Raw genomic sequence first — 27,738 nt, forward strand, 5'->3', positions numbered from 1 at the left:
CTCTTTCAGAACAAAGACCCTCCTTTTGATTTATTATTCATTATTCATGAAATAAAAATCGTTCGTGCGCACATTTCAAGGGAATAATTTCTATTTCCCACTCCACCCTTTCTCCATTAGTTAGTTTCTGTAGCATCATTTGTATTGGAATGAATAGGGGTTTGGTCGATTTCACACCGACTAATGATAGGCTCTTACCGATAGCGCTCGTAAAAAAGCATTAAATGCTTAGAGCAGTGCTTGTTTTTTGCCAAAAAAGTGCTAAAATAATGCTAATTTTTTTTAAAAGTACTCGTGGGTTACATAAAAATGCTCACTTTCTTCCGATTTTTTTTAAACATAAAATATTCTCACAGTCTTATTTTTTCCACCGATTGATGGCAGAGCACGTTCTCGAGCTATCTCTGCCTTGGCTGGCTAACTTCCATTGTTCCTCGATGACAACGTGAATGACGCCATCTTGGAACGAGTGTGATGGACTGGGTTTCCAGAAGGCAACCGCTGACCTATCAAACCTATCCCCAGGCCTCCTCGGCTCCTTTGACTAATGCGGCTTTGGACGACATTAATAAAGGCAGATTGTGCTTTTTAACACAAAATTATACAAATAATCAGTCGAAAATCCAAAATAATGCTAGCAGTGTTTTTTGGGATAAAATGTAAAAAAAAAAATGCTCGCGAAGCCAAATAATGCCTAAAAGAGTGCTAGCACTATCGGTAAGAGCCTAACTAATGATGCTAGATATCATAGATACACAAGTGAATAGCTAGAGCTAGTTTATTCAATCGTTTTTTGACGTTTATTACTGATTCTTGTAAAGGGAATATTCAAATAAAGTTCTGCGATATGGCATGAACGATGAATGACAAACAAATTTTGGTAACGTCACTGAGGTTTTCTAAATAAGTAAATTATCCTTGAGTTGGTTGCAGTTATTGTTCAAGACTTGTTCCCAGGGCCTTATCTAAACCATCAAGATGTTTGATTTTAAATTGAGGCTGATTTCGATTTCCGGAAAAGTTCAAAGTGCAGTTCTTCTTTACCCGGATATTGCATGGTGATCAAAATGCATTATGACTTCGAAAGAAAATGAATTAAGTTCCGCGATTAGGTAACGAGTTTGAAGATTTGGGGGAGAACTGGTAAGGCGAGGGAACGGGCGAATTCGCGAAAGAGGTTGGAGCGAACCTCTATAAACTGATCCTTACTTGGGTGGGTGTTTTTTTCCTTTCTGGTTCTTTGCTTGTATTTATTAATTTTTTTTCAAGAATTTTATATCAATGCCCTTTAATTTCAGTCTTAACGATTTTTTCTTTCTCTGGTTTTGTATTATCGGGCTGTTACGCATGAATCCTAAGCCCCGTTTAGAGTTTGTTGAAAGGGTCAAGTTTGACGTCATCCAAAGTTGTTTTACACACGTGTGTTATTGTACTTTCTTTTCGCCAATCAGACGTTAGCGTTCTCTGTCTACCAGATGGCTGTATTCATTACTGCCTATAGGTAGACAACAGAAACTTTGTTTTTGCTATTTGTAAAACTGAAACCTTTAGCCTTTGTTTAACACAAAACAAGCACAGGTGCTGAGCATAGAGGTCTCAAATTCAAAGTACTCCGTTATCATTTGTGTACTTTCTAATACATCTATTGATGTCCCCATATTTGGTTTAAGTTGGTTTATCTATCATTCGTCTGCGAATATCGAGGGAAAGATCGTTTATTTTCTTGAATCAGTCTGGTGTGTTTTGAGCTCTTGACAGGAAATCGGAGAACGCCATGAAAGCCAATTTTAAACACGTGAAAGCACTTCAAATGAGGAACAACCAATCAGAACTGTTGGCATTGTGCCTGTTGACAAGTAAGTAGCCAATGCGAAGCGCTCTTTGCGTTTCCGCGCTTTGAAGTTTATTTTGTACCTAAGTCTTTTTTTAGTGCGGCATCTTTCATTTCTGTCTCTTTCTTCTGTCGCTTTTGTCCGTTGCTATAGTTGTGCCTTTATTCTTTCTTTCTACAACTTCTCGACGGTTCATTTCCACTAGATGGCCGAAGAAGCACCCGCACTCAAGAAGGACTCAACCATGGTTGTGACTGCTAAGGTGAGGAGAAAGATCGAAAGCGCGCGAACACCTCTGAGAATCTTGACCGTATGGTTTTCCGGAATAAGATGAATTATGATTTCTGTTTCTTACTTTAGGAGGGAGAACAGTTTCTAGAAGAGCATGGAAAGGTTCACGAAGATGCAAAAACAAGAGCACAGCTAAAAGAACTTGAAGAAAACGAAGAGGACGCTGCTAGCAAACTGAAACGAACTTCGACTATGGCTGCGACCGCACAGGTGAGATCATGAAGTTCGATAGTTGGTTGGTTTCGCTTCCTTTCCACTAATTTAAAACTCACAAGTCGAAACGGCCTGTTTTTGAGAATATGTTTTACACTTTTAGGAGGGAAGCGATCTCCTTGGAGATGAAGAGCGCGGTAAAACGCGATCAGAGACTGCGGCTATGAAAGAAACTGATGAGGAGGGCGATCAAGAGGAAAGCGGCGAAGACGACGACGAGGAAGATGAAGAAGAAGCAAACGGAAACTGCGAAGAAAATGCTGGAGATAAACCAGCTGTCAAACGCGATGGGACGATGGTTGTTACCGCAGCGGTGAGATCCGTAAGAGTTTCCGCTAAATTTGTACTGAACTTTGCTTATCGACGGTACCTTTTTCCTTTGTAGGAAGGTGAGAAGTTTTTAGAAAACGAGGGCCATACGGTTGACGGTGGAACACGTGGGGAAACCGAAGCGGTGAAAGCTGCCATAGAAGAAAGCGAAGCTGATAAACAGAATGGCGAAAAGGAAGAGGACAAACAAGACCTGAAACGGAAAGGAACTATGCAAGAAACTGTCGAGGTAAGAAAAAAATCGTTTCTTTTTTTGTTTACGGACTCCTAAGTCGATTTTCTGGTACCGCTGCTTTATGCTCAAAAGATTGTTCAGACAAAATTCCGTGTAAAGTGTTGTTTGTCATTGTCACATGGAAATTTAAATTATGATAATGATTTCCGCTCGCTGAGAAAATCGGGCTCTATACGCGAAAACGCTGCACGTAATGTTTACGAGTTGTGTATTTCACTATTTTCCACGCCTCGATTGGTTTCTGTTAGTAGCGAAAATGACATTGTCCGGTCAGAATATTGCACTTTATGACTCTGTCACGCCATTTTGGCATGTGATGCACGCTTCGCTGCGATTCTATTTCTTTAAATGGGAAGTCTATTGTTTTTACGTCACTACTGTTCTAGTTCAACAGACAAATAGCTTTTGAATTTCTACAAGGTCGCCACGCTTTAGTTAGAAACTTGACACTAAATTCTGTTCCGCGCGAGTGATAGGAAAAAATACTTCAGGAGATCGCGTGTTTGCCAAAAGGGTTAATAACGAACTTTCAAAGGGTGAACTTATAGAACTTTATTTTATTAGAACGGGAATGTTCGTTTTTAAGAGTCATCTGTCAAGTTTGTGGGCTTTATTTGAGACGCTTAAACATTAACGTGACGTTTCGTGACAATATTTTGCTCTTAACAAGAAAGAGTGACAGCGAGTTGATTTCCTTTATTTTTTTAATATAATTAATCATATCTTACCACAGTCATAAATTTTGCTTAGATCACCTCAGTTACATAGCTATATCATTGTTTTCAGCAAAAAAAATCCCTTAGTAATGATAAATGTTTTCTTTTTCAATTGGCAAATCTGCTTTTAGAGGATTATTTTAACATACTTGAAGGTCACTTAGTACATAAATAACAAATAAAAAAGCTGTTTGTCTCCTTGTTTTTTTAAAAGTCTGGTTATTTGATACATTCATTAAATAACCAGACTTTCCCAAAAACTATTGGAAATACAGCTGTCTAAATTGTTAATTTACATGCAACAGCCAGGTTAAGAATCAGGGAGATTTATTTTAGGTCCTGTAAATTTTTTCACCTTAACTCACAATCTCCATTCAACTTAAGTCATGATTTCAGTCATAAATCCAAAATTTAAAAAACGATGAAAGCTTCAAAAAATATTTTTTTACTATATCTAAGATGATTACACTGAAAACCCTTCCCAAATTTCCTTCTTTTCTATATGGGTGAGCTAGCAAAGTTTTAAAGACAATTCCAATATCAGAGAAATTTTCTCCTAACCCTTCAACCTACAAAAGTTATTGACAAGTAACTGCTTGGCACAATTTAAACACATCATAAGGCAAATATGTGACAAAATTAAATTTTTTCAGCTGTAGAATGTATTCCTGATATAACATCAAACCACTTAAATCATGAACAAGACAATGTATTGCAGCTATGAGAGAGAATTCAAAATTAGATCACAGAGGTAAAAGATTTAACAAAAGAAATCAAGTCTGATATTTTGAAGGGCACTTAACTTAACTTTTTTTAGTCACCATTTGGAAATATACAATTGCTAATTCTCTAAACATAAATAATAATTGTTGCAAGGAGGAAAACAAATCAAAGAAGTACACTTTGTGCCATAAAGACTGGAGTGCTATGTTTTTTTGAATTTTCTGTGGCTGACTTTGTCTGACTTGTGCTTTGCTTGTTCTTTAGGAGGGTGAAGAATTTTTGAAAAGGCAGAAAACTTCTAATGGAGATCATCAAGACGAAGTCACAGCTTGATCCTCACTGTACTTTAGATGTCACAACTTTTATGACTGCAGGACAATTGGACACATCTTGTACAGTATATATATACATATATATATATATATATATATCAGTGAATCACATGTAACATTTTGAAGCACGGGCACATACAGCTTCTATTAAGCATAATAGTTATAGCTCATTTTTTGGTTTTTCTGAAATGGGTTTGTCATTTTCTACCCAAATTGAATAGACAGCTTTGAACTAGTTTTATGCTCACAAGTCATTAATACTTTTCCCCTTCCTTAACCCTTTAACTCCCAAGATCTGATTGTTAATTCTCATCTCTAGCTTCTATTTTCTGTACGGGAGACCTTTGATTTTTGCCAAATGGGGTGTTAAAAGGCTTGATTCAAGTAATTTCTTTGCTGGATCAATCCTAGAATTCTTGTTATGATTTTTAAATAGTATGAAAAATACTGGTTTTAAGACACTTCCTTGTTGAAATTTTCCTTCAAGAAATGAAGAAAAATTCAGCGTGTAATAAAGTTAATTTTCACTTCCAAACTCTCCCCTCCCAACTCTTTGGTAGGAGTCTCCATTCAGAATTTGTGGGGTTTATTTTCTTAGAGGCTTTTCCACCCTTGTGTATGGTAAATCTAAGCTTCTTTATATTGTAAACATTTAAGCTTTTATACTTTTAAAAAGCTACAGACATCATCAAACAAACAGCAGAAAAAGGCACTCATTAAAATGCTCTTTTTAGATAACTTGTTTTCGTTTGAATGGCTTGTCAGGCTGGGGATTAGGACGAGAATCTCTCTCTTCCTATTCTGTACTCTTCTGTTGCCTTTGGCTTTGATTCCTGTTTCCCCCCAAGTATTTAGAGACCATTGTTTGAGAAATGTTTGCATTTCTCCTTTTCTTTTTTCCCTTTTCTCCCTGCCCACTGAACCTTGCCTGAGCTCCCATCCCAGTCCACTCATGTCCTCCTTTCTGTTAAGAAGCAATTTGTGCCTTGAGTCTAGCCACTATTTTGAGTACCATGGACTCTTAACAGAAGATACAGTGACCTAGCTATTTTATTAACATACTGGGTCTTAGATCAAACAAACTGAGAGCAAGCTCTGGTGAAGTCAATGAATTGTGTTCTCGGGAACAACACCTCTCTCAAGGAGCCTCTCCACCAAGTAGTTTTAAAACCCTTGATCCCTGGATGTGTTTACTAACTTGTTTCCCCTACAGTATTACGCCTGAATCAAACATTAAGATTATGAGAAGAAAGGAAATTAGCATCAATTGAAGGTTTTGATTTTTAGAAAAACTCTCCCAATAAGAACCAGGAAATGTATACAAAACGGAAAGGAAAATAATTATACATACCGATGTTAATAGGTGTCAGTAGACTGTCAAGAAAACCTGAAAAAATTCCAAGAGGTAACCTGTATATGGACTATTGTTCCAGCCAGGGATAAGCACCAATGCTATTGCTGCTCCATGCTACCAAACATAGGATGTATTACAACAGCTTTGCAAGTCGGTCTTGTGGGCAGACTCGACCTTAACTTCAACTTGATGTCCTCCCGTGAGACCTAAAGGTTTGATTATGACCTCTAAAGGTAAAAGGCACACAAGCATCTTCACCGAGTGAGTGTCCACTTCATACAACATATTTACATCAAACAAAAGTTTAGAAAAGAAAGAAGGTGCATCAAAAGAAATTATTTTTGTACGGTGCAAATAACAATCCCCTTCATGGACCCGTTCCCATCTCACGCTTCAGCACACCTACTGATAATTAACGTTTGGTCTAGGCCCAGTCTCTTTTGTAATGCTGATTTGAAAGCTAAACTTTCCCCAAGAAGGGGCTTCTATGGAGGAGAACGGCAGTCATTTTGAGCCGAATTTAATCAAGATCTTGTTGTGAAGGTAAAATCTATGCATCCTTGTTGAATTTTAAATGTGACTGAAAATACTTGCTCCATATTATCATAGTTACGTAGGGTTGGATCTACCGTCTTCGCTTCATAATGGCGGGCTTTCCAATCCGGCTGGTCTTTGATTTAATTTTTGTTTCAGGAAGAAGCTAAACAAATATTTGATTAATTTTATTAGTTTGAATTTAAAAAATTATCCCCGGAATAGAAAATGTAGTTGCAAGTCGTTCGGTTCCTTTGCATGCATGACTCACAATAAGTTAAGACAATCGCGTGGGTAACCCTGATAGACGTCTCTTTTGAGGTTGCGTGTAACATTCCTTCGTTGCACAAGGAACGTTACCGAAACTTGTGTTACGGTGTATGTATTATCTCTGTGATCTCACCTACTACGAGTTACCTTTGCAAAATCACCATGACCAATATCACCGATGAGTCAAGTTGAAAACAAAGTTGACGTTTTCGTGAATAATTATTGAAATTGTCGCAACAGGAAGTTGGACCGGGAAAATCCATAGCGAGAGGGACTGCAATCTCTTTAAAAAAAAACCCGTTGATTCATCCAGATTCTAAGATGGCGATTCACAGCTTTCAACATGAGGCAAAAAAAGGGTTATTACTAAATGAGGTTTTGTCTAACTGGGAAACGACTGATCATCATTTGGAGCGATTAGCAGTACACCCACTGTCTTAGTGCTGCAAAAAGCAAGGAGAGACTAACCAGTAGGTACAATAAATCATTTAGATCATAAACAAGACTGGACAATATTGAACAATGCTTATTTTGAAAGGTTTTCTAGATGCACTGATGATGGATTACACATAGACCATACCTTTTGAATATGGCCAGTAATACCAAAGGTGATTCCAGTAGTGATAGGGATTCAATTGCTTATGATGATGTGGTGTCTTCAGGAGATTTAAGCAATGAAGAAGCTGCTCCAGCAGAAAATGTACAAAAGAGGGGTGATGCTTCACCTTTTGAAGGCAAGGGCACTATGCAAACCCAAAACAAAGATTTGAGAGGACAAAATAAAACTGAAAATTTAAAGACAGCTGATGGAGGAAAAGATGCAGATAATGAAAATGACTCTAGTAAGGTGTTATCTAAACCTAATGATATTGAGTCCAATGATCAAGGTTCACGAAATGATAGACTGAAAAATTGCAAGGAAAATGGCAAGGAACAGTGGACACCAGTGAAAGCAGATTTAAATAAGAATAAAGATGGCAAGGGATTCATCGCTGGAGCAAAAACTGAAAATGATTCTAGTCCTCAGGTACCCTCAAGACGTCAACCTCGAAAGAGGGCTAGTAATGACATGGAACAAAAAACTTCACTCAGTCACAGTCCTGAAGGTGACCCTGTCAAGCCACCTAGAAGGCGTTTGCCACAAGTACCAAACTCTGCTGAACCAAAGGCTGATCAGAAGAGTTCATCAGATGAAGGTGATGTGCTTTCTGTGACCGGTAATGACTCGGGTGAACAAAAACTTGAGGAAATTATTTGCAAGCCAGTGCTAACATCAAGTCCAAACCAAGATGAGCTACCTAGCTTGACTGTAGAAAATAATGTGATGGACACGAGCCGCAAAGTCCTTTCATTCATGGATGTGTCCTCTGAAGGTGGTGTTAGAAAAGTGGAATCATTTTATGACTTTCTTTACTCTCAAGAGGGTGCTGATGTTTCTAAAGAAAGATCGACATCTCCTATTTTAGTGCAAAGGCGGGACACAATTGGTAGTGCACTGTCTGGTTCACAGGAACATCTATATGATGATGTTCCAAGAGATAGCAGTGTTGCCCAGAGCTGGAAAAGTAATGGAACATATGATGAGGTCATAGTCAACAGAGGTATGTCTTGTTCTGGAGTATTTAGTGTTCTGGACTTACATCTAGAGGCCCCAAATTTGAGTGTCATGCTAATGACATCCTAAATTTGATTTTTGGTAGAACTTTATAAGTTTGAATCTTCAACCACATCATTGAAGATGGTCTAAGGCTTAAAACATCAAATTTTATAACTAGAAACTCTTTGTGGTGGCCAACACTGTTGACAGTCAAAAACTGTTCACCAAAGTGGAGGTGGCTAGTGATGAATATTTACCTATTCATGTTAGCTAATGACACTGAGTTGACTGATTGTTCTAGAATATAGTAAACAGTGAGAATAATACAGCTCAAGAAGATGGTTTTTAACTCATTTATTCTAGCAATGATTACAATATTTTCGGGTGCAAATCCAGAGCATGTTGCTCTGAGGTGAACAGCAAAGGATATTCAATGTTTGAGTAGCCAATCAGAGTGCATCTTCAATGCCATCCACTGTTTTAGTATTTAAAACCAAATTATCATACAGTATTAAGCTGGTTTGCTTTCTGACTGGTGGGGTTTTTAGTCAAGTCTTACTGTATATGGTGTATATTCTTTGTTGTTATTTGATTGGAATGTCCTTGAAATAACAGCATAAATTAAACTTTTGTGCTTTTGACATAAATATTTATTTGGTTCAAATCATATACTATATCATCTCTTTTCCTTGAACCACAGAGGCATACGTCATGCCTTCACATGATGATGAAAGTGATGACTACTCTGAAAACGACCCATGGGGTTCAGACTTTGAAACTGAAGATGACATCACATATGGAGGGAGTATAAGAACACAAGATGGTTTTATCGATGAGGAAGAGGAAGAGGATCCATATGATACGGTGGAAATAAGTCCCATGAGGGAACGGAAGAGACCGGTAACTTGCTTTGATTTGTAGTTCTGATTTATGTTCTAAAGCAAAGTCCTCTTTTCACATTCTATCTACTAAGTAGAATGAGCATTCTAAAGAAAAGTTCTCTTTTCAAATTCTATCCCTGATGTTTGTCTACTAAATTCACTCATCATTTCATGACCTGGTTATTACATGAACGGGCTACCATAAACTAGAGATAGAACGTCTCCAACACCTCCTTAGTAGAATGAGCAAAGAAGGATATATCATAAGTAAACCGAGAGAATATGCTTATGCTTTCCCCATTCTCAAAAATGTTCTAATTTTTGTAATGTTTTTGTCCCATGCATTGTTTTCATTTCCTAAATAATACCTTGCTCATGGTCCCTCGTGTAAAGAAACTGAAGTTTGTATAAGGACAGTTGAAATTTCATTTGTATGTCATGTTGTACATCCCACAAGTATTTTGGGAATCCAATGTAATTTTTTTCTCTTTATTCAGTTTCAATTTGTATCAGAAATTGCAAACTTCTCGCCATTTTCCACTGGGAAGAAGTCATCACTGACCAGTCCAGGACTGAAGGCCCAATTCAAGGGTTGCCTTGGACTGAATAGAGTGCCAAGTATACCATACTTGGCCAGTAACTCACAAAAAGGTGCAATGTGTTTGTATTTTATTGATGCACAATGATAGTTTTAATATTGAAAATAACCTTGTCAGATCTGTGATAATTTGATATTTTTTACATTAACAATGATAATAGGACAGAGTAAAGTCTGTTATCACAGAATTGGACAACATGAACTCCTGTTACAATTAATCAAAACTATTTCAAAATTTGAGGAAGGAACTAGACATTGGTTATATGTTTTCATAACAAGAAAACAATAGTTCACTTGGCAAAATGTGTGACAACAGCGCATGCACATGAGTTGTTCTGTACTCAGGCAGGATGTGTTAACTGTTCCTTTAGCTGTCTCATTACACTTTTCAGTAAGTGCTCAAATCAGGCTGGTGATAACCAATCACATTTGAGGATTTTGTTATAAATGACAGTTTTGATTAATTGTAGTTAGGCACTTCTCATATCAACAAATCTATTCTTTATTTCATTTTCACTTTTAAAATGGAAACATTAGAAAAAACTAACAAAACTTCAGAGTTTTTCTCAATTCTTCATTCTAATTCGTATATTTACATTTTTACTTTTACATTATTTCAGTATTGGTTTCTATGAAGTTTCCAATTTTTTTAAATTTTCAGTGTGGAGTGTACCCATGGACATAAACTTATCTGGATAAATGAGACTGTTTCAAACTCTGTTACTGGCCCTTTCACAGACCTGCAAACTGTGGGATGCAAAGCCAAAACATTCCCTTTTCATTTTGTTCATGCTTGTGTCAATCATTACAATAATTGTGAAAGCTTTCTAAACTAGACCCAAATAACAACATAGATTGATATCCTCTGATTGAAACTCAGGAAATTGTCCTTTGATGCTTTCCCAGATATGCATTATAGAATTCACATCAAGACAGTGCAAGAACATTAATTGACTTTATTCAGCATTGCTGCAAATTGAACCACTTTCACTACTAACAATATCCCCTGCAATTGCTACAAGTAAGTTTTGTTTTACTTGTATAGAAAACGAAGAAGCAAATGCAGTTTATGTTGACCCAGATATCACAGACTCTGTAAACTATCAGCAGCCTGTCATGCCACCCATGCCAGAAGGGTTATCCAATGAGCAGGTATACAAAGAAATTTACTTTCTTGAAATCACACAGGGTATGTACAGTGCAGTTGGTGTTTTAGTGCAGTTAAATGCAATCAAACAGAGTAAACAACAAAGAGCATCAGCATATTTTTTTTTTGCATATGCATTTCACACATCATTAAGTTAAATGGGAAAACTTCAAATCCCATGTAACCTCTATTTTTTGTTAGATCAATGCGTCATGCATTAATTTGGAGCTTGATCACAAGTCATGTTCAAACCCTGAGCTATTCTCCTTTATGTGAGGTATGTTCTGTAGCTTCCCTTTTGTTCTCCAGGTCAAAAGATACCAAATTGTGAAGTTCATGCTGGAGAGTGAAGCAGATTATATGAGGCTTCTGGATCAACTTAGCAAGGTAAGTGAGTTAATACAGTGCTGTTTGAAGTGCTTATAACAACCATTTTCCACGTGATGTTGGACATTGCTTATTCTCTGCTTGAAGTTCATATTATTCCCTGAGCTCTTTGAAGGAGACTGTGCTCTATTATATGAGATAAATAACTAAGAGTAGAGTCCTAAGCAGGTAATACATATCTCATTTCCTAAATTTCTTTCCCTCCAGTGTGCTTTGCGCACTGGTTATTATTGTTATTATCTGGGAACTTGATGCTTTTTCTCACAAACCAAAAAAACCAGGGAAGAATACAACAATGACGGTAGCTTTAGCCACTATTTTCATGGCAAAAATAGAAAAAGGATGTTATCACCCTGAGCATGACTTACCACTCCTTGAGAAGAAGTACATCATTGATGTTTTCTGTCTGTGGAACAGAAGCAACAACAAAGTAGAAGAATTTGTAGGATGGGAAACAACAACTCTACATTGTACCATGGTACAATCACTATTCGCTGCTAAAATATCAGACTCAGAAATTATATTCTTGGACACAATAGTGTACAAAATGGGAGAGGTTTAGCAGGGAATCGACCATTGACAAACAAATCTATAACAAAGAGATAAAGCCCTTCGAATACCTTGTGTGTCTTGTGTGTCTAATAGATCACAGACAGCACCAAATGTGGTAAGAACAAAAAAATGGCACACTGGTCTTCTTTATATAGTAGAGAAGCAGGACATTGTTAACCCCTTAACTCCCAGCAGTGATTAGCATGTAACTTCTCCCTTTAATATCCATACATTACCCAGCAAACAGGTGATGAGAATACTCAAACTTATCAGGTGCAAGTTGTTACCTTGATCTAGAACCAAGTTCTTGTAACTAACTTGCAAGGAAATGTGTAGTGACAGGAGGGGAGAATTAACAATCAGATCCTGGGTGTTCATCTGTCCTCCAATAGACCATATGTAAGAATTAATCAAAATCTGTGGGTAATTCCATTTATTACATTAGAGAAGTTTGTGATACCAACACTCTTCCATCTGTTAAGCATTTACTTCAAGAAGAGTTTGACCTAACTCCTGTGGGAAAAAAATTATTTGATTTATTTGCATATTTTTGCATCTTTGACAGCAATATGAGCTACCCATCAGAGAGCGTGATCTTCTTGAGCCAAACAAGATTGACATCATTTTCCAACATGTACATAGAGTATTGCAGTGTCATGCCATGTTTAATATTGCATTGAGTGCAAGGATGTCAGACTGGACACCAGATATGAAAGTTGGTGACATCCTGTATGCTCTGGTGAGATTAAATTACCTTCTCTAATTTTTTTGGTTATTAATATTATTTCATATTACTAATCATCATGTTGAATTTAATTGTGACAAGTATTAGCAAACCTTTATTAGTCTTTGGGTAACATTTTCTTTTCACAGCTTACAGCTAATAGAATCAAGGCTTCCTGCTCCTAGAGATTCCACAGATTGACTGAAAAATATTTCTTTAAATAGTCAAGCAGACAGTCCAGGAGAAGACAAATCAAAAAATATCTTGAAATGTGTGGATGGTGGAAGGGAGAGTGAAAGTCAAATACTAAGAGTTAAACCCTTTACACCCTAACATCAGTATGCATATTCTCCGTACTGTTCTCTATACATTTCCAAATAGGCTGACAAGGAGAATTTGTTTAAAAATCAAGAGTTGCTTTAGTTGGTGATCATCTCCTCTATTCTTAGGACTTTCAGTAATGATTTAGGGGTGATATAGTAAGGAGAAATTAGATGCTAGTCACTCTTAGGGGCTCAAGGATTAAAAGGGATCAATTCTAAAAAGATAGGGTTAAAAATCCTACTTTTTATATTTTTATTTTACTGACTTTACTTGGTTTTATTTTTAACAGTTTTGCAAATCCATGGTCCTGGATGCTTACAGCGGATATGTGAACAATTTTGCCAAAGCTATGGATACAGTGAAAGTAGCTTGTAGAACTCATCTGGCATTTGCACAGTTTTTGAAGGTTGGTAATTGGCAATTTGATAAAGATATATTTAAGCAAATAGATCATTACCTTTCATTCTACAAATGTTTGTATTAAGTACTCCTGTAATAATATTGTACTACATACAGCTGTCTGAATTTTTCCATGTTACAATTTTGGAACTGACCATTGAATTCGTCAATTTGTAAATTGTTATAAAATGGACTGCTGAGGGAGACAGGGACAGAAGTTTTAATCTTAACTGAAATGAAGTTATCAACAAAGTCAAGTGGTGTCAGTCGATGTGGAAAGTTCGTGAGGGTCCTTTGTCTTTTCAGAACTACCCTCATCCATGTGATTCCACCACAGTGTGCATGGTCAACAGTTGGTTTTGGTTAAAACCTTTAACTATATTAAAATTGTTATTGCACAATTAAAAGGTTTGCAGGGGATGGGATAGCCTTATTTGAAGACTATTGTTAAATATATCTTTCCTTTTCAACCCACCAATAAAATTGATTTTTTTGTATATGTCAGTCACGCAGACAGTCAAGCCTTGACCACCTCTCCCTTCATAATTTGATGTTGAGACCAATTTATAGATTTCCACAAATTTTGGCCCTTCTACAGGTTAGTAATGAACTGCTGTACCTTGCTGTTAATAAAATGTTTAGTATAACTGTACTTTAAAACTCTGTTAGTGGTTATATGCACATCTATAGAGAAACAACAAACATATTCCAGCTGGAGGGGTGAGCTTTCAGGAATGCATTGTTTAAAACACAATTCAGCTACATCAGGGTTGATGATAATTTTCTTTTAATTTATAGCCTATATTTTATTACTGTCAGTTTTGCCTTACACTGAAGGAAAATCCCACAAAATGCCATCTGCAACATTAGGCCAATAGATACAAAAACTATAAATTGTTTAGCATTTAAACAAATATAATGATGCTCACTGTAAACAACATCTCAAATAAATTGGCTCTTGATTACTCCACTTTCCAGAGACACGAGGTTGCATTCTACAACTTCCCCCTGGATAGGGTGCTAAGAATTTGCAGGTTCCCCCAAACATTCTGCTCCTCTGGACATTTGATGATTTTCTTTTATCTCTCTCACTTACTTGCGAGGCCAAGAAGAATTTCTCTTCACAATGTTTTTCACTTTAAAGAAGAAAAGTAATGAGCAGAGAGAATTAATAGATTTTGTGTCTTTTAAAACTGAACTCTCCTAGCTGAAATTACATGAAACATATGGTAGGTAGTAAAGCTTGTTTTGAAATATCACAATGCAAAGAAGTTTTGCTGGGACTCAATTGAGGTCTTTCAGAGTGGAGGCCAGGGCTGTGTTTCAAATGTGACTAAGTTAAGAAATCCTTGGTAGTATTCATTTTTATAGCTGTGCAGAAGATTTCTCCTCAAACTTTACTATAATTGTACACCTCTGAGGCAGAGATATTGAAACCAAGTTTAACTTTTTATTCTGGAATAGTAGTAAACATCTTTGGAACAACCTGGTCTCCACTCTTTATACTCAAGCTCATTTCCAAATAGTCTTTATTCAAATCACTTTTACTGTTTTCATAGGAGTTGCTGGTTGTGACTCCTAGGGACCATCCAGATCGTGTTCCCCTCCAGCTTGCTCTTACTCAGTTAGAGTGTCTGGCAGAAAGTCTCAGGGAAAGGAAGAGAGAGGCTGAGCTAAGAAATAAAGTGAAACTGTTGGATGGGTTGGTGGCACAAAGCCACAAGGTCAGTTGAAATAGAAGTTCTGGATCAAAGTTAGTATCTGAGCAACTGTGCACCTATCCGTCTCCTAACCTAACATTAATCCTAACTTGTTATCAGTTGATTGTTGTTGTGGGAGGGGTTAGGTGGGAAGTTGCTCAGATACTAACATTCTTCCAAACTTGGAACCTCTTTGAGGGAAGCAGGTTGGTTTGAATTATACAAGGTTCAAGGGTAAAAGGACAGTACCTGAAGGGGGAAAAGATGCCAGTTTTGTCTCAAAGTGTAAGGATTTTCCAAAACCAAGGGTTTGAGTTATCAGAATTTTACTGATCCTTGGTATCCCTATTGCTAACAGAAGATGTCCGGAACAAGGTTGGTTCACATCAATTTTTGCCAGTAATAATGAGTTTGCTTTACCCAAATGTCCCTAACAAAGATCAGAATTACCTATTACCTGGCATTTTGATGATTTATCAATAGAATATCAGAGACTTGGCATACAAGACCCCTTAGAAGTAATTTGGAAATTTTGAAATAGATTGGACCTTTTGAAATTGCCAGTGGAATTGGAGCTTAAAAAAAACTCAAAATTATGTTATCGTGGTGCACTCAGCATGGATAATTTCTGGGTAAATAAAAAAGGTACAAAGATAGCTTATAGAAATTACTTGAGTTAAAGATTTTTTTTACAAGGGATCACTACTTATCAAAGGCAGTGTGACAGTTGCAGTATGTTTTTGCAGCAACTGATATTAATTCTGTTTCTTTGACCTTCAGACTTTGGCTTCTGGAAATAGGTACTTCATAAGACAGGACGACTTCGTACAATGTGTAAGTAAATGTGTTAATATAGGCTGTTGAAAAAGTTGTAAGGCACCGTGACGAAATTTTCTCTCTGGCATTCACTAAAATGGAATAGATAGAGACCACTCACAATAATGTGAAGAGCAACTGTGAAAGTAACATGTATGCCACAGACAGGTTTTGATTTAGTGACGAATGGGAAAGAAAATATCCATTCGGCAGTGATCCTCCACACAAGCCGGTGTGAAAATCTGGCATCAGCAAAGTTTGTGCGATGGTTGTATGTGCACCAAGCGGTTTAAGAGCCCAATGAAAATCAAAGCGGTAGGATCTGTGAAAACGACCAATCTCTGGCAGCTCGGCCGCGCAACGTTTGTCGCGTCCACAAAACCGCCAGTCTTAGTCACGCAGACTGACTGCATCTCCATGTACGTCTCTTTCCTTTTTGAACTGGCGATTGTAGGTTACCGAGAAGAACGCTAGTTTTTTATTTTATCTCGCCCCAGCACCCCTCTTCTTCTCCTCTACACGATAAGTAGTTTTCTAGGTATTGGAGATGATAGAGCTCTACTACTTGTTCCTTGTTTTGTCTTCAATATTTCTATTGTTTTATCGTCTCAGAATGTTGAAGGTGAATCAATCCTTGGGACAAAGAAACGACGCATTATCATGTTGTCAGACATGCTGCTTTGTGTTTCTCTCATTAAGGGGTAAGAGATTGCCGAGTAGAGTTGAAACCATTTATTTCCTCTCGGAGAATGTATAATTCTAATGATCAGATAACGTTGGTTGTTAATCAAATCAGCAATGAACTGATCGATAGATTGATTTGCTCTTTTTTCTTTGCCTCGTTTTTTTAAAAATCTATGTTTGATTCTATATTTATTTTATCGATTGCTTCGTTAATTTTTAATAGTTGTTAAAAGTCAAGAAATAGTTCTAGAAAAGAAAGATAGAATTTCATCATGAATCAGGGAACATTTGTTTTTACAACAAAATAACAAATGCAATTCTCGTCTTCTTACATTGGGCCTCGATCCAAAGGATTTTTTGTGACTTTTGACCAATATATCAACCCTTTACACCCTAACATCAGTATGCATATCCTCTATACTGGTCTCTATATATTTCCTTAGAAGCTGACAAGGAGATTTTTTTTTTACCGATCAAGAGCTTCCTTTAATTAGCTGCTGTTCATGCTCCGTTTTCTAGTAACCTTTATGTTTGATCCAGGGGTTGAGAAATTAGATGCTTAGAACACGTTAAGCCAAAGGAGTACTGAGAGGAAATGACGCTTGTAATTAAAGGAGCGGGACGCTGATCCTGTGTTTTCATTTTGTATTTGTTGCGGCGGGGAATTTTTCGGTTTTACTTTGGAGAACTTGGGGAATTTTGGTAACTGATTTCTTTGGCTACCATGATACAGTTTGGAATTTTTGGTATCTGTGACCTCGTTTCCCTTTCAGGAAGAAAGACCGTGCCATGCACATGGTTATTGACCCAAAAGCCAAGTACAAACTGAAGTGGAATGTTCCATTGAGTGATGTGAATATCGTGGAATATGGTCCGGGTGTTAACATACTGACAAATTCCTACAGAACAACGATAAAGCACTCTAATGAAGGTAGGTACAATGTCTTCTGACACACAGTAATTAAATGAATATGGAAGTGATCTTTGCAGTAACGAACACCATTTAAGCAGAAGTGAAAATAAAGCTGCTCAAGTAGTGTTCATTACTGCGAAGATCTCTCGTATTCATTTAGAAATCCGCAGTTCACATATATGATTTTTCGTTAATTCACAGTCATTCGCAGGTTTAGAGTAGTTTTAGATGAGTGTCATGTGGCACACAGAGCGCAGCAGAATGTCTCTGTGATGTTCTTACCACAATTTGACGTCCTTTGTGATCCTTTGCATTACACACAAATAGCAAAATGGAATCTATTTGTTTCGAATGATAAAAAATTGCAAAATTTTCCCAAACAGGTCAGTATCGAAGTGCTTACAGTGGTTGCCGGGAACACTTTGAAGACCTGCAGCAGGACTTAGCTATCATTGGTCAAATCGCTGGCCTCGTGTCCACGCTACGACGGTCATACCAGGTTAGATTCGTATTCGCGCTCTTGGAAAAGAGGTATTCTCTTCAGGCCGTGTGATTTGAGACCGTGAATTGATGTAAAATAAAAGGATCATAAAAATTGGGGGAAGGGCTTGAATTGAGAACGAAATGATTCCGAAACGTTGGGATATTAGTCATGTATAGCACCAGTTGCTGTTAGATATGTAATTTGCTTTTGGTAAAAATTTTTCAGGTTCTTGATATGGAAAAGGTTCAGAAATGGCACAAGGCAGTGCAGAGGACAATCGAGGAAGAAACACGACTAGCCAATCTTTATTGGCTCGAGTTGTCATTGCCATCTAAGTAAGAGTAACACTAAACGGTGTAAAATTATTTCGGACTGAATTCGGGGATTTTTGGTAAAAATGGTGCCTTGAAAATATCGCTTTTGGAGAAAGTTGTGAATTTCTATGTAACAACTGGGTACAAAGCCGTGTTGCCCATCTTAGTTATGAGTTTGGCCGCACGTGTTAATGTCCTAATAGTGAGCTTTAAACAGTTGGTAATTTAGCTTCTTTCTCTTTCGTTACCCTTAGTCCTCTTTTAGAACTTTTGATTTAGTATTTTTGAACGCAAGCAATCGCTTTGGTCGGTTGGTCAGTAAGTCAGTGACTTTGTTGATCAGTGGGTGGGTTGTTCACTCAGTCGTTTAATCATTTATTTGGTTGGTTAGCTATTCAGTCTCAGTCAGTCAATCAGTCTGTCAGTCCGTTCAGTTAGTCAGTCAGTCGGTCAGTTTGTTTGTCAGTCATTCGCTATGACGAAGGGCTCATCCTCGAGACGTCAACTGTAGAAACTCGTTACGGTGGCCTGTTGACATTATCAACGCAGTTGATAAAACCAAGTTATCTTGTTACACCGCCTCCCCAACCCCCGCCCCTCCCGACCGTCGCCGCACTGCAGTTTCTTTGGAAACTTACCCTCGTTGTTCGTATGTCTGTCAGTCGATCAGTCAGTCATCCAGATTGTCAGACAGTCTTTCGGTCAGTCATCCCGATATTACTCAACAGGATTTGGACCATTTATCCTTGCGTCACTTGAATGAGCAATATCATCAAACACATTAATTAGGTAGAGCGGGTTCAATTAAACTGAAAAAAAAGAGAAAGAAAGAAAGAACACCACAATTATCCTGATGAATACATTACTTGGTAGTACAATTGTTTTGCAGGAATGGCAATGTAAACTACATTTTTAGCACAGACTCGCCAACAGTGAAGGCGGAATGGGTCACAGCTCTTAATACGTCTAAGTTGCGACTGGGTAAGTCGAGTTTTTTCGTGCATTTACTACCAGCTATTTGTTGAAACTCCCTCAGTGACTTGTCCCAGTGTGCTTCTACCAAGCGACCAGAACTTGACTTGCAGAAAGATATTATGAAAAACATGAAGCGAATCTTTCTTGAATAGACCACCACATAGAAGTTATCTTCCTTAAATCGAAATGTTTGTGGAATGTTAGGGTTAAGGGTTTCCCTGACGTTTAAGATGATTTTCAATGTGGCTAAATTCTCTTTGTTTTTCGTTTTTTGTTTGGTTGCTTCTAGCCCCTGAAAACAATCCAGGTTGGTATCTTCCAGAAGATGATGGAACTGGAGGCGTGGCCGTTCAAAGGCGGAACATGCCTCTCCTCAAAGATAACTCAAATTTATTTATGCTCAACCAGAGGGCAAAGGTACGTTATCATGTTCTTGCAACGGAAACGTTTACAAGGAGCTGAGAGAGAGTAGTGTTAAGAGCATTTCCCCCACCACCGTGACTGGGTTCGATTTTAAGACCTGTAGTTGGTATCACATGTGGGTTGAGTTTGTTCCTGGTTCCCTATTCTGTTGCAGGGGTTTTTGTCCGTGTTTTCTGTTTCGCGAGTTTACTTCTTTGATGCTATTACTTTTATAGTGGGTTTGTTCTCCACAGAAATTTTCAGGGACATGTCTAAATGCTTATAACTTTATGTATTCATATTATCAGGGGATACTTTATGTAGTTTGGAAGGTATTGCTCTAACGGAGGTAGACTAAGAGTACTGAGTCCTTTCTTTTTCCGCGAAGTCCGTCGCGCGAGTAAAAACAAATTGGTGAAATCGAAAATTGATCTTATCGCGTTGGGTGTGCCTCACTCTCAAAGTTCCACTCGGCGCGCTAACATCAGTTTTGGTTTTCGCTGATTTTTTTTTTACTGGTGCGACGGACTTTGCCGATAAGGAAGGACTGCTCTTTGCCAGTGATGAAGGTTAAACTCTTTTTATTATTTTTTTTCTTTACAGATTCAATGTATCGTGAGTTGTCCAGATATTTCGGATTCTCTTCCCGGTGTCCACGACAACTACAACATTCTTTGGCTCCTTTGCGGAAGTGGAGATAATGCCGGTCACGTGTCTGTAGTCAAAGTTTCCCTTGCCACCCCTCCACAGGTGGTAGAGTCGTTTCACGTGTGTGAGTCCAATATCTTGTGTGGTGCTTACATGGAAAGGACCTGCGGCGAGGAGAAGAAATTCAAGGGAACGGTCAGCGGAAGGTTTGGCTTTCCTTTTCCCACGGTCTGGTTAGGAACACAGGGAGGAAGGTACGGTCAAGGACCACTTCTATCAGCCAGGCTTGGCTCATTGTTTGAGGTCTCAGCTTATCTATCATTCCTTACCAAAAACTGCATTGTTTCCCTATTCCTAGTGGTGGGCGGGTTACCCCGGTTAATGAGAAGGTAATAAGCCGATCAATTCGAAGCTTTAACATACCCCCCCGCCCCCGGAGTAATCCACGGGCATTTGGCCGTCGTCCATGCCCGGTGGGTGGGGGCGGAGGTGGGGAATTTGAACAGGCGGTGTCGATTCTTTTTAGGAATAAAAGTGTTATATCTTTAAATTTAGAGGTGTTTAAGGTCAATAATTTACTTTCGCGAGCAAATAGCTCAGAAAAAAGGTCTACCAGGTCTAGGTTTTAAAGCTTGGTCAATGTGCAGAAAGTCACCGTAGCTGACTTTGTCTTTTACATGAAAAATTGGGAGGGGCATTTGAACACAATTTTTCCTGATGGGGGTTCAGATAAGTTCAAATAAGTTCAGATAAGTTCAAATAAGTTCAGATAAGTTCAAATAAGTTCAGATAAGTTCAAATAAGGGGGCGGGGGAGGGGGAGGAGGGTTTGCCCAGGGAGATGTTGAAGCTTTGAGTCGATCGACGCATAACCTGTGGTACTGCGGTAGGCTTGCATCCCACTTAGGGAGAGTACCAGTCCTCCTAATTACGAATCAGCAAGTTTGACTTCGAACTTAACATGGATACAAATTGTCTCAACTTTGCTAACCTGGAAAAGTTTTAGAACTCGTCTATCTTATCACTGACCTTTATCACTCTTACACGTTTTTCCTCAGAATTTTTATCTATAATGCGGCGGACGCCACACGGCGCTACGTCATGTCAGTAAAACTTCCAGACGCAGTCTTGCAAATCAAGTAAGCCGATGGTAGTTACGCATGTTCTATACGATTGGTAGACTGGTTCGAAAGTCCTTGCCGAGAATCTCGTCAGGGCCTGTGGATATTTTGACTTATACAGAGATTGGCTTGCATTGCTTTCGGAAGATGAAATGCAAAAAATTAAAAACCTCCTGTCCTTCTTTGTCGATTAACTTCAATTTTACCACAACTGGCAATAATGTCGCAATCTCAGTGATCGGTCAATTTGCCGTTGTCGATAAGACTACAGACAACGCTGCTCGCATCAACTTGTCACGCAAGGGTCACGCACTGAAAAACTCGTGGTTTAGCGTGGTCTGTATTGTTACCGGCTGATCCTCGTGATTCGACAACATTTTGTTCACAACATTTTGAAGCTAATGCATGACTGTTGAATAATTTCTCCTTGTCAGCACCTAAAGAAAAGTTTAGAGAACAGTGTAGAAAATATGCAGAGGGATGTTAGGGTGAAAGGGGTTAATTGTTAGAACTGGACGATTGCACTGAGGTTTTAACATGGCGTTGCACTACTGTGCCCTCATACAGTAATTTCTGGTGTCAACTTACTCGCACTCATTTTTCCTTTTTTTATATATATATTCTTTTCAGAACGATAAACATGAAAATCTTTGCAGCTGTGGCTGATGGTAGCGTTATTATTTTCAAACGCAATCAAGGTAACATGAACGAATGAATCATCAATCCCATGTTTTGTATCTATTCATTCTTGAACCCTGGAACTCTTCTATCTTACTTTTCCTTACAAAATCAGCCCTAAGGTCACGAGAATAGGGAGAAATTATCACCAACTAAAGAGGCTCTTGATTGCTAAACAAATCCTCTTTAATGGCACCTTAGGAAATGTATAGAGAACAGTATGGAGAATATCAATACTGATGTTAGGGTGAAAAGGGTTGAATGTACTGTAATTTCGTGTACATTGCGCTTCTCTGTGACTGTCATGTGCTTTTCGTAGTGTTAGAGTATGTTTTTCAGTTCGTGTATATTTATGTGCACTTTTCTGTAACATCTATCACCCTTGAAATAAAAACTCGTGTTCATTGAACGCCGTACCGTTCTAGTGGAAAAGTGCATACAATTGCTCCTCATCAACTTGCATACCCAATAATTCCATCAGAAGTAACATGCGCAGTAAAAGTAAACATTTTTAACCAAAGGAACCTCTGAGGTGGTACGAGCCAGGCAACACGTAAATGCAAGGGATTTTTAGTCTCCTTTTTGCATTTTATTTGTATTTAGCGGGCACATGGAACTTCAGTGAACCAAAGGCCGTCGGTCTCGGTAAAGCTCCTGTCATGGCGATGGCGGCTGTGAAAGAAAATCTTTGGTGTTCCTGTGGTAACAAGCTGTTCATTTTAGACTGCAATGAAGAGATTATCAAGGTACCTGTTAATGACGACATATATAAAAAAAAAAGAAACGTTTCATAGAAATTGCAGCCAGTGAGGAGAGCTACACCGGGCCTCGTCGTTCTTCTTAGGTCATGAAACGTGGATAGTAACACATACAAAATTTTTTGGATATAATTGGATAGGAGGGGTAACCGCGCGCTGTCATTGGTCAGATGAGTGGTCCACACTCGCCAGTATGGCTCCTTAAAATTCAGAGCCGTTCTTCGCCAAAATCTCGCGTTCTTTTTTTCCAATTGTTTTCGGACAAATGAAACTTAATTTTGTAGATGCCCACTAGAAGAGGGGAAAAAATCCTAAACGAAAAATATATATTCGAAAAGTGATTAGCTTCGAGGTAAGTGACGTCGTAGTAAACATCAATGACGCATTCGCCTGTGACCTATATTTTTACCTTATTTCGAAATCTGTGATCTTCAACTCAACTGACATAGTTTGATGACGATATAAAATTCTTCATCCATTTATATGCACCTAAAGGGCATGGAAAGGGAGCGGGGATGGCGCACTCGCCTCCCACCGCGGTGGCCTGGGTTCAATACCCGGACTTGGCGCCACATGTGGGTTGAGTTTGTTGTTGGTTCTCCTCCCTACTCCGAGGGTTTTTCTCCAGGCCCGCAGGTTTTTCCCAGGCCGTCAGGTTTTTCTCTAGGTCTTCAGTTTTTCCTCCCTCCACAAAACCAACATATCAAATTTCCAATTCAACCTGGAAACAGTGGACAAGAGAGCCACCTCGTGGAATGCCTACCGCTTATTTCCCATTAATTTCACATTGGATGAGCGTCATTATTTTCAATTATTTTACAAAGCACGTGATTGAAGTCGATGAAAATCCCAAGACGAGTATCAAGCTTCTTGTTTGTTACGGTGTGGGTGTGTGGGTGTCTGTCTGGAAGCAGCCGTCAATCAAGTTGTTCCATAGTGAGACACTGAAGCACGTGCAAGATATCAGCATCGCCTCTCCTGTCACCAATATGCAACGGGGTTAGTTTAAATATAGACTGAAACAAAAAATTAAACCTGAAATTATTAAAAGTAAAATTTTAATACCTTCAAGTATCTTTGGATGGTATGTTGGTTTGTGGCAGACTATCTTCTAGGTATTCATTGCCTGAAAAATATGTTGAGTTGACCTCTTGTTCAATATTTATTTTATGAATGAACTGCAAACACAGTAGTGATATGTTCCCGATTGCAACTAAGCGTAGTGGCACACTGCTCCACTTTGAATTAGATGTCTGGTGAGCTGGGCGACTACACATATCTATCCATACTGATGAAGCACAAGTGCCATCCGTAATGATTAGAGGGAAGGTAGCTTCGAAACGGTTTTGAAGAGGGAATGAGAATGAGCAGTGTTTCCCTGGCATTTTTGTGGAGTGGAGAATGGGTAGAGAACCAGATGCAATTCCCTCCGCCCCACCGTACAACCAGGAATATGTATTTCTGCTCTTTTCTTCCTAGATATCGACTCTCAGCTGGAGAAGACAAAACTAGACCAAGTATATGCCACAGCCCTCGCTGCCGATGAGGGTTTACTGTGGGTCGGTACAAGTGTTGGAGTCACTCTTGTGTTTCCTTTGCCGCAGCTGGAGGGAATACCGCTTGTGTCTGGTAAGAAACTGCTTGCTCTTATTCCCTAACAAAAGCTATGAAGCATCATCCCTGATCCGTCCGTTTATCATTCTCCAGGTAGAGCTTGTGTTGCTTTTCACTCGTACGGTAGCAGTGTGCGATGTTTTTACCCGCTGAAGAATAACCCAAACCTCGGAACGGGACAGGGTCCCGACACAAACAAAGTTGACTCGAGTTTGTTTCGTGAGAATGAAGTCAGAGATGCTTGTGTTCAAACAGACGCGGGAATCTCCGGGGTCTGGTCTCACGCGTCACGTGGTTCGGCCTTAGCCAATCAAAGTAATGGTAAGTGTCAATCCTCTTTTCACTGCACTGGTGAGTCTTCAGATTAAAATAATGGAGTTATACTCAAAAATCTTTAAAAATAAAGCAAAAGTCGTTCAACCCTTTAATCCCTGAGAGTTACAAGCATCTAATTTCTCCTTACAATGTCACCCCTGAATCAAACATTGAGGTCATGAGAATAAAGGAAATGATAATCAACTGAAGAACCTCTTGATTGTAGTGCAGATTCTCCTTGCCAGCGTTTCAGAACATGTATGAAGAACAGTATGGAGAATATGCATACTGATGTTAGGGTGTAAAGGGTCAACCGAACGGTTACAACTATCTATGTTCTCGCAAGTGGTTAAGATATCAATAAGTGAAAAGGAAGGGTTTCATATTGAATTTTAAAGGGAATTTTGCCAATGTTTTGTGTTAGCATCTCCTACAAAAGACAGTGACAGAGCTAAGGGACAAACTACGGACCGAGAGGATGAGGAGGACTTGTCTGACGAAGATGTCGACAGCGATGACGAGTTTAACTTTGTGGAGGATAAACAACAAACTCTGACTGGTGTACAGATTAGATCAAGTGTAGGGACTGCATCTTCATCGGATTCATTCAAAATCAAGTTCGAAGGGACTGAGGAGTCTGCTAACAGCCTCCTCAGGAGCTCGGTTCATTCCGACGATGTTGTTGGCAAAACCGAATTCCGAGTAGACGACTTCGCCCGAATGTTATCCGAATTCAAGGGCTTTGGAAGCCATCCGACGACAAGTGTTCCGGAGCCACCCCAAATCCCACTCAATCTTCTCAGTGATCAGGCCCATTCCAAAGGTGGAACTCTATCTGAAGGCCAAGAAAGTGAAAAAGTATCTGCAAGTACTGATGAAACAGTTGGAAGTGGTTTTGCGCTCGGACAAGCAGAAATCGGAAGTGGAAGCGAAGATGCAGCTTCCAGGGATAGGGTACTATCTGTTGGAGAAAATGTCAAACTGAACGATGCTCACGCGACTGCTGAAGCTCACGGTAGTAACTTTGAAACCGGAAGTGAGTCTGCTGGGGAATCTTCTGGATCTAGAGGCGATGAACCTAGCGATCTCTTACCGGAAGTTGAAAACAAGGCAGGAAACGATGGCGGTACCGGAAACCTCGAGGTGGGTTCCTTTGCAACTCCAGCCTACTTGGAAGTTCTGAGAGACTCAGATTCTAGGGCTGTAAAGTCACCGGAAACGGCTAAGACGTCAGAAGTAATTTACGACAGTCCTCGGCAAGACGATAGCTACAGTATTTTCGACAGAAGTCAGATGCAATATTACACAACCGGAAGTACAGCTAAAGTGGAGAACTTGAAACCCAGGCTGCCGTTCCCTGTTCTATTCGTAAGCGCAGGCGAAGGGTATGCGGACTTGAGGCGAAAGCGACGGGACGAAAACGACAAAGAGCCGAGGCTCATGATCTGGCAAATAATCTAGGAGGGAATCCGATAGAAAATCCAGGGAAATCGGAAAATCTTCGTTGCACTTCGGACTGGTCTCGAAAAAGAGCACGAATGCAAAGGAAACTCGACTGAGAAGGCAAGTACAATTTTAGGATTTGAGACAGAGATTTGTATTCAGGCAATTTTATGATTTGCTTGTCATGAGCATCATTTTTTATATTGACTTTTGACTTGAAATAGTAGTACAAATCATATTGAATGTTATTTTATAAATAAACAAAAACAAATATTAAATCATACAGATTTTTAGTTGATAACACAAGATTATTTTTATATCGTTATACAAGTTTATGTAAATTAGGTTGTTTTTGCTATTTTTACGTGTTCTTAGTTATTGCTTCTTTTCATAAAGTTTCGTAGTAGTTTCGTCGTACTTTAGACTGTTTGAAGACGAAGTATTGAAGAACTAAAGCAAAAATAATCGTTGCAGCCATTCAAAACAAAATAAGACTTCACAAGAAGCCAACTTGGAGACAATACTCGATGCTATTGAAACTGGAATGTCTGGCCCATGTATTGCTTGTGAGCAATATTGCCGCAGAAATAGTCTTGCTAAATGAAAATCTGTCAAGGGAAAAGGGCTATTGCAAATTGTCAGTAATCTGCTAAAATTCCAATTTATCTTATTCCTTCACTGTAAACCGTTTTCTTTTTCCACGGGTCGTGTATCACTTGTTTGGAGTGGGGAGGGTGGGGAATTGCAATACAGGGAATCTGTGAACGGACAGATTAGAGGCTTTGGAATTTGTTTTTTGAAACTGATTTAGTTGTGAATTGATAACGTATATGCTGCTTAATTTAATTTATTTGAATATGAATAATAAAAGTTTTCCGGATGATGATTTTTCTGATATTTTAAGTCTCATTTTTATTTCACTTCAACTTCAATAATCTATTTTATCTCCAAAAGCGTATAAATTACCGAAATCAGCCTGAATAAAGTTGGCTCATAATCTCTCCTTTAAGCTCGCCGATGATTAAGAACGAGTGTGGAGCGTTGATCTCTCGTGTCGCGCGTGGATTCTTGCAGAATGTTGTCAAAGAAAATAATTAAGAAGCGGCGTCTGTTTTCTTATTTGTCTCTATCGAAGAAATCAATCTGTCTCGTTTTTCTTGCCCTTTGATGCTCCAGACAGCTTTAACTGGATTAATTCGTCTACGAGATTGTTTGAATAGGATTTATCTCCTGCCGGAGTTGGAACAGCTCACACATGCGTCAAAACACTTGTCTTGCGTTTGCTAGCCTAGGAATCCAGTGTTAAAGTACGTCGTCTGCGATGGGCGTTGTAGAGAACATTTCAGACGATTCAAGGACATAACGGTTCAATAACGGACACGACTTAACGTTTAACGACTGACGTGCGTCGGTGTCCGCACAAAGAAAGAAATAC

The 27,738-nt window shown here is 38.8% G+C and overlaps 2 protein-coding genes across 2 annotated transcripts; both read left to right on the top strand.

The window, feature by feature from the left end:
• Positions 1-1,951: 1,951 nt before the first annotated feature.
• LOC113678737 (uncharacterized) lies at positions 1,952-5,410 on the top strand. Its single transcript, XM_027195644.2, has 5 exons — positions 1,952-2,094; positions 2,193-2,333; positions 2,440-2,649; positions 2,722-2,895; positions 4,605-5,410. The coding sequence occupies exons 1-5, from the start codon at positions 2,038-2,040 to the stop codon at positions 4,671-4,673; spliced, it is 651 nt and encodes a 216-aa protein (XP_027051445.2). The 5' UTR covers positions 1,952-2,037; the 3' UTR covers positions 4,674-5,410.
• A 1,022-nt stretch (positions 5,411-6,432) lies between these two features.
• On the top strand, positions 6,433-27,200 carry LOC113678736 (uncharacterized). Its single transcript, XM_027195643.2, has 25 exons — positions 6,433-6,569; positions 7,369-8,431; positions 9,128-9,327; positions 9,806-9,959; positions 10,952-11,058; positions 11,363-11,440; positions 12,558-12,731; positions 13,330-13,446; positions 13,945-14,037; positions 14,999-15,163; positions 15,920-15,973; positions 16,568-16,656; positions 17,413-17,570; positions 17,936-18,051; positions 18,262-18,371; positions 19,240-19,331; positions 19,615-19,742; positions 20,331-20,629; positions 21,433-21,513; positions 22,126-22,193; positions 22,777-22,919; positions 23,756-23,930; positions 24,411-24,560; positions 24,639-24,866; positions 25,285-27,200. Exons 2-25 carry the CDS (start codon positions 7,420-7,422, stop codon positions 26,319-26,321), a joined length of 5,028 nt encoding a protein of 1,675 aa, XP_027051444.2. The 5' UTR covers positions 6,433-6,569; positions 7,369-7,419; the 3' UTR covers positions 26,322-27,200.
• Positions 27,201-27,738: the final 538 nt, after the last annotated feature.

The sequence above is a fragment of the Pocillopora damicornis genome, chromosome 8 (genome assembly GCF_964200805.1).
Source record: "Pocillopora damicornis chromosome 8, jaPocDami1.2, whole genome shotgun sequence".
Taxonomy (NCBI): Eukaryota; Metazoa; Cnidaria; class Anthozoa; order Scleractinia; family Pocilloporidae; genus Pocillopora; species Pocillopora damicornis.

Bases quoted from the DNA above. Each gene is read 5' to 3' on its own strand.
- LOC113678736 (XM_027195643.2), top strand. From the start codon at position 7,420: ATGGCCAGTAATACCAAAGGTGATTCCAGTAGTGATAGGGATTCAATT. The intron at 15,974-16,567 runs GTAAGTAAATGT...TTATCGTCTCAG, and splicing joins AGGACGACTTCGTACAATGT to AATGTTGAAGGTGAATCAAT. The intron at 18,052-18,261 runs GTTAGATTCGTA...AAAATTTTTCAG, and splicing joins CGCTACGACGGTCATACCAG to GTTCTTGATATGGAAAAGGT.
- LOC113678737 (XM_027195644.2), top strand. From the start codon at position 2,038: ATGGCCGAAGAAGCACCCGCACTCAAGAAGGACTCAACCATGGTTGTG. The intron at 2,650-2,721 runs GTGAGATCCGTA...TTTCCTTTGTAG, and splicing joins CGATGGTTGTTACCGCAGCG to GAAGGTGAGAAGTTTTTAGA. The intron at 2,896-4,604 runs GTAAGAAAAAAA...CTTGTTCTTTAG, and splicing joins CTATGCAAGAAACTGTCGAG to GAGGGTGAAGAATTTTTGAA.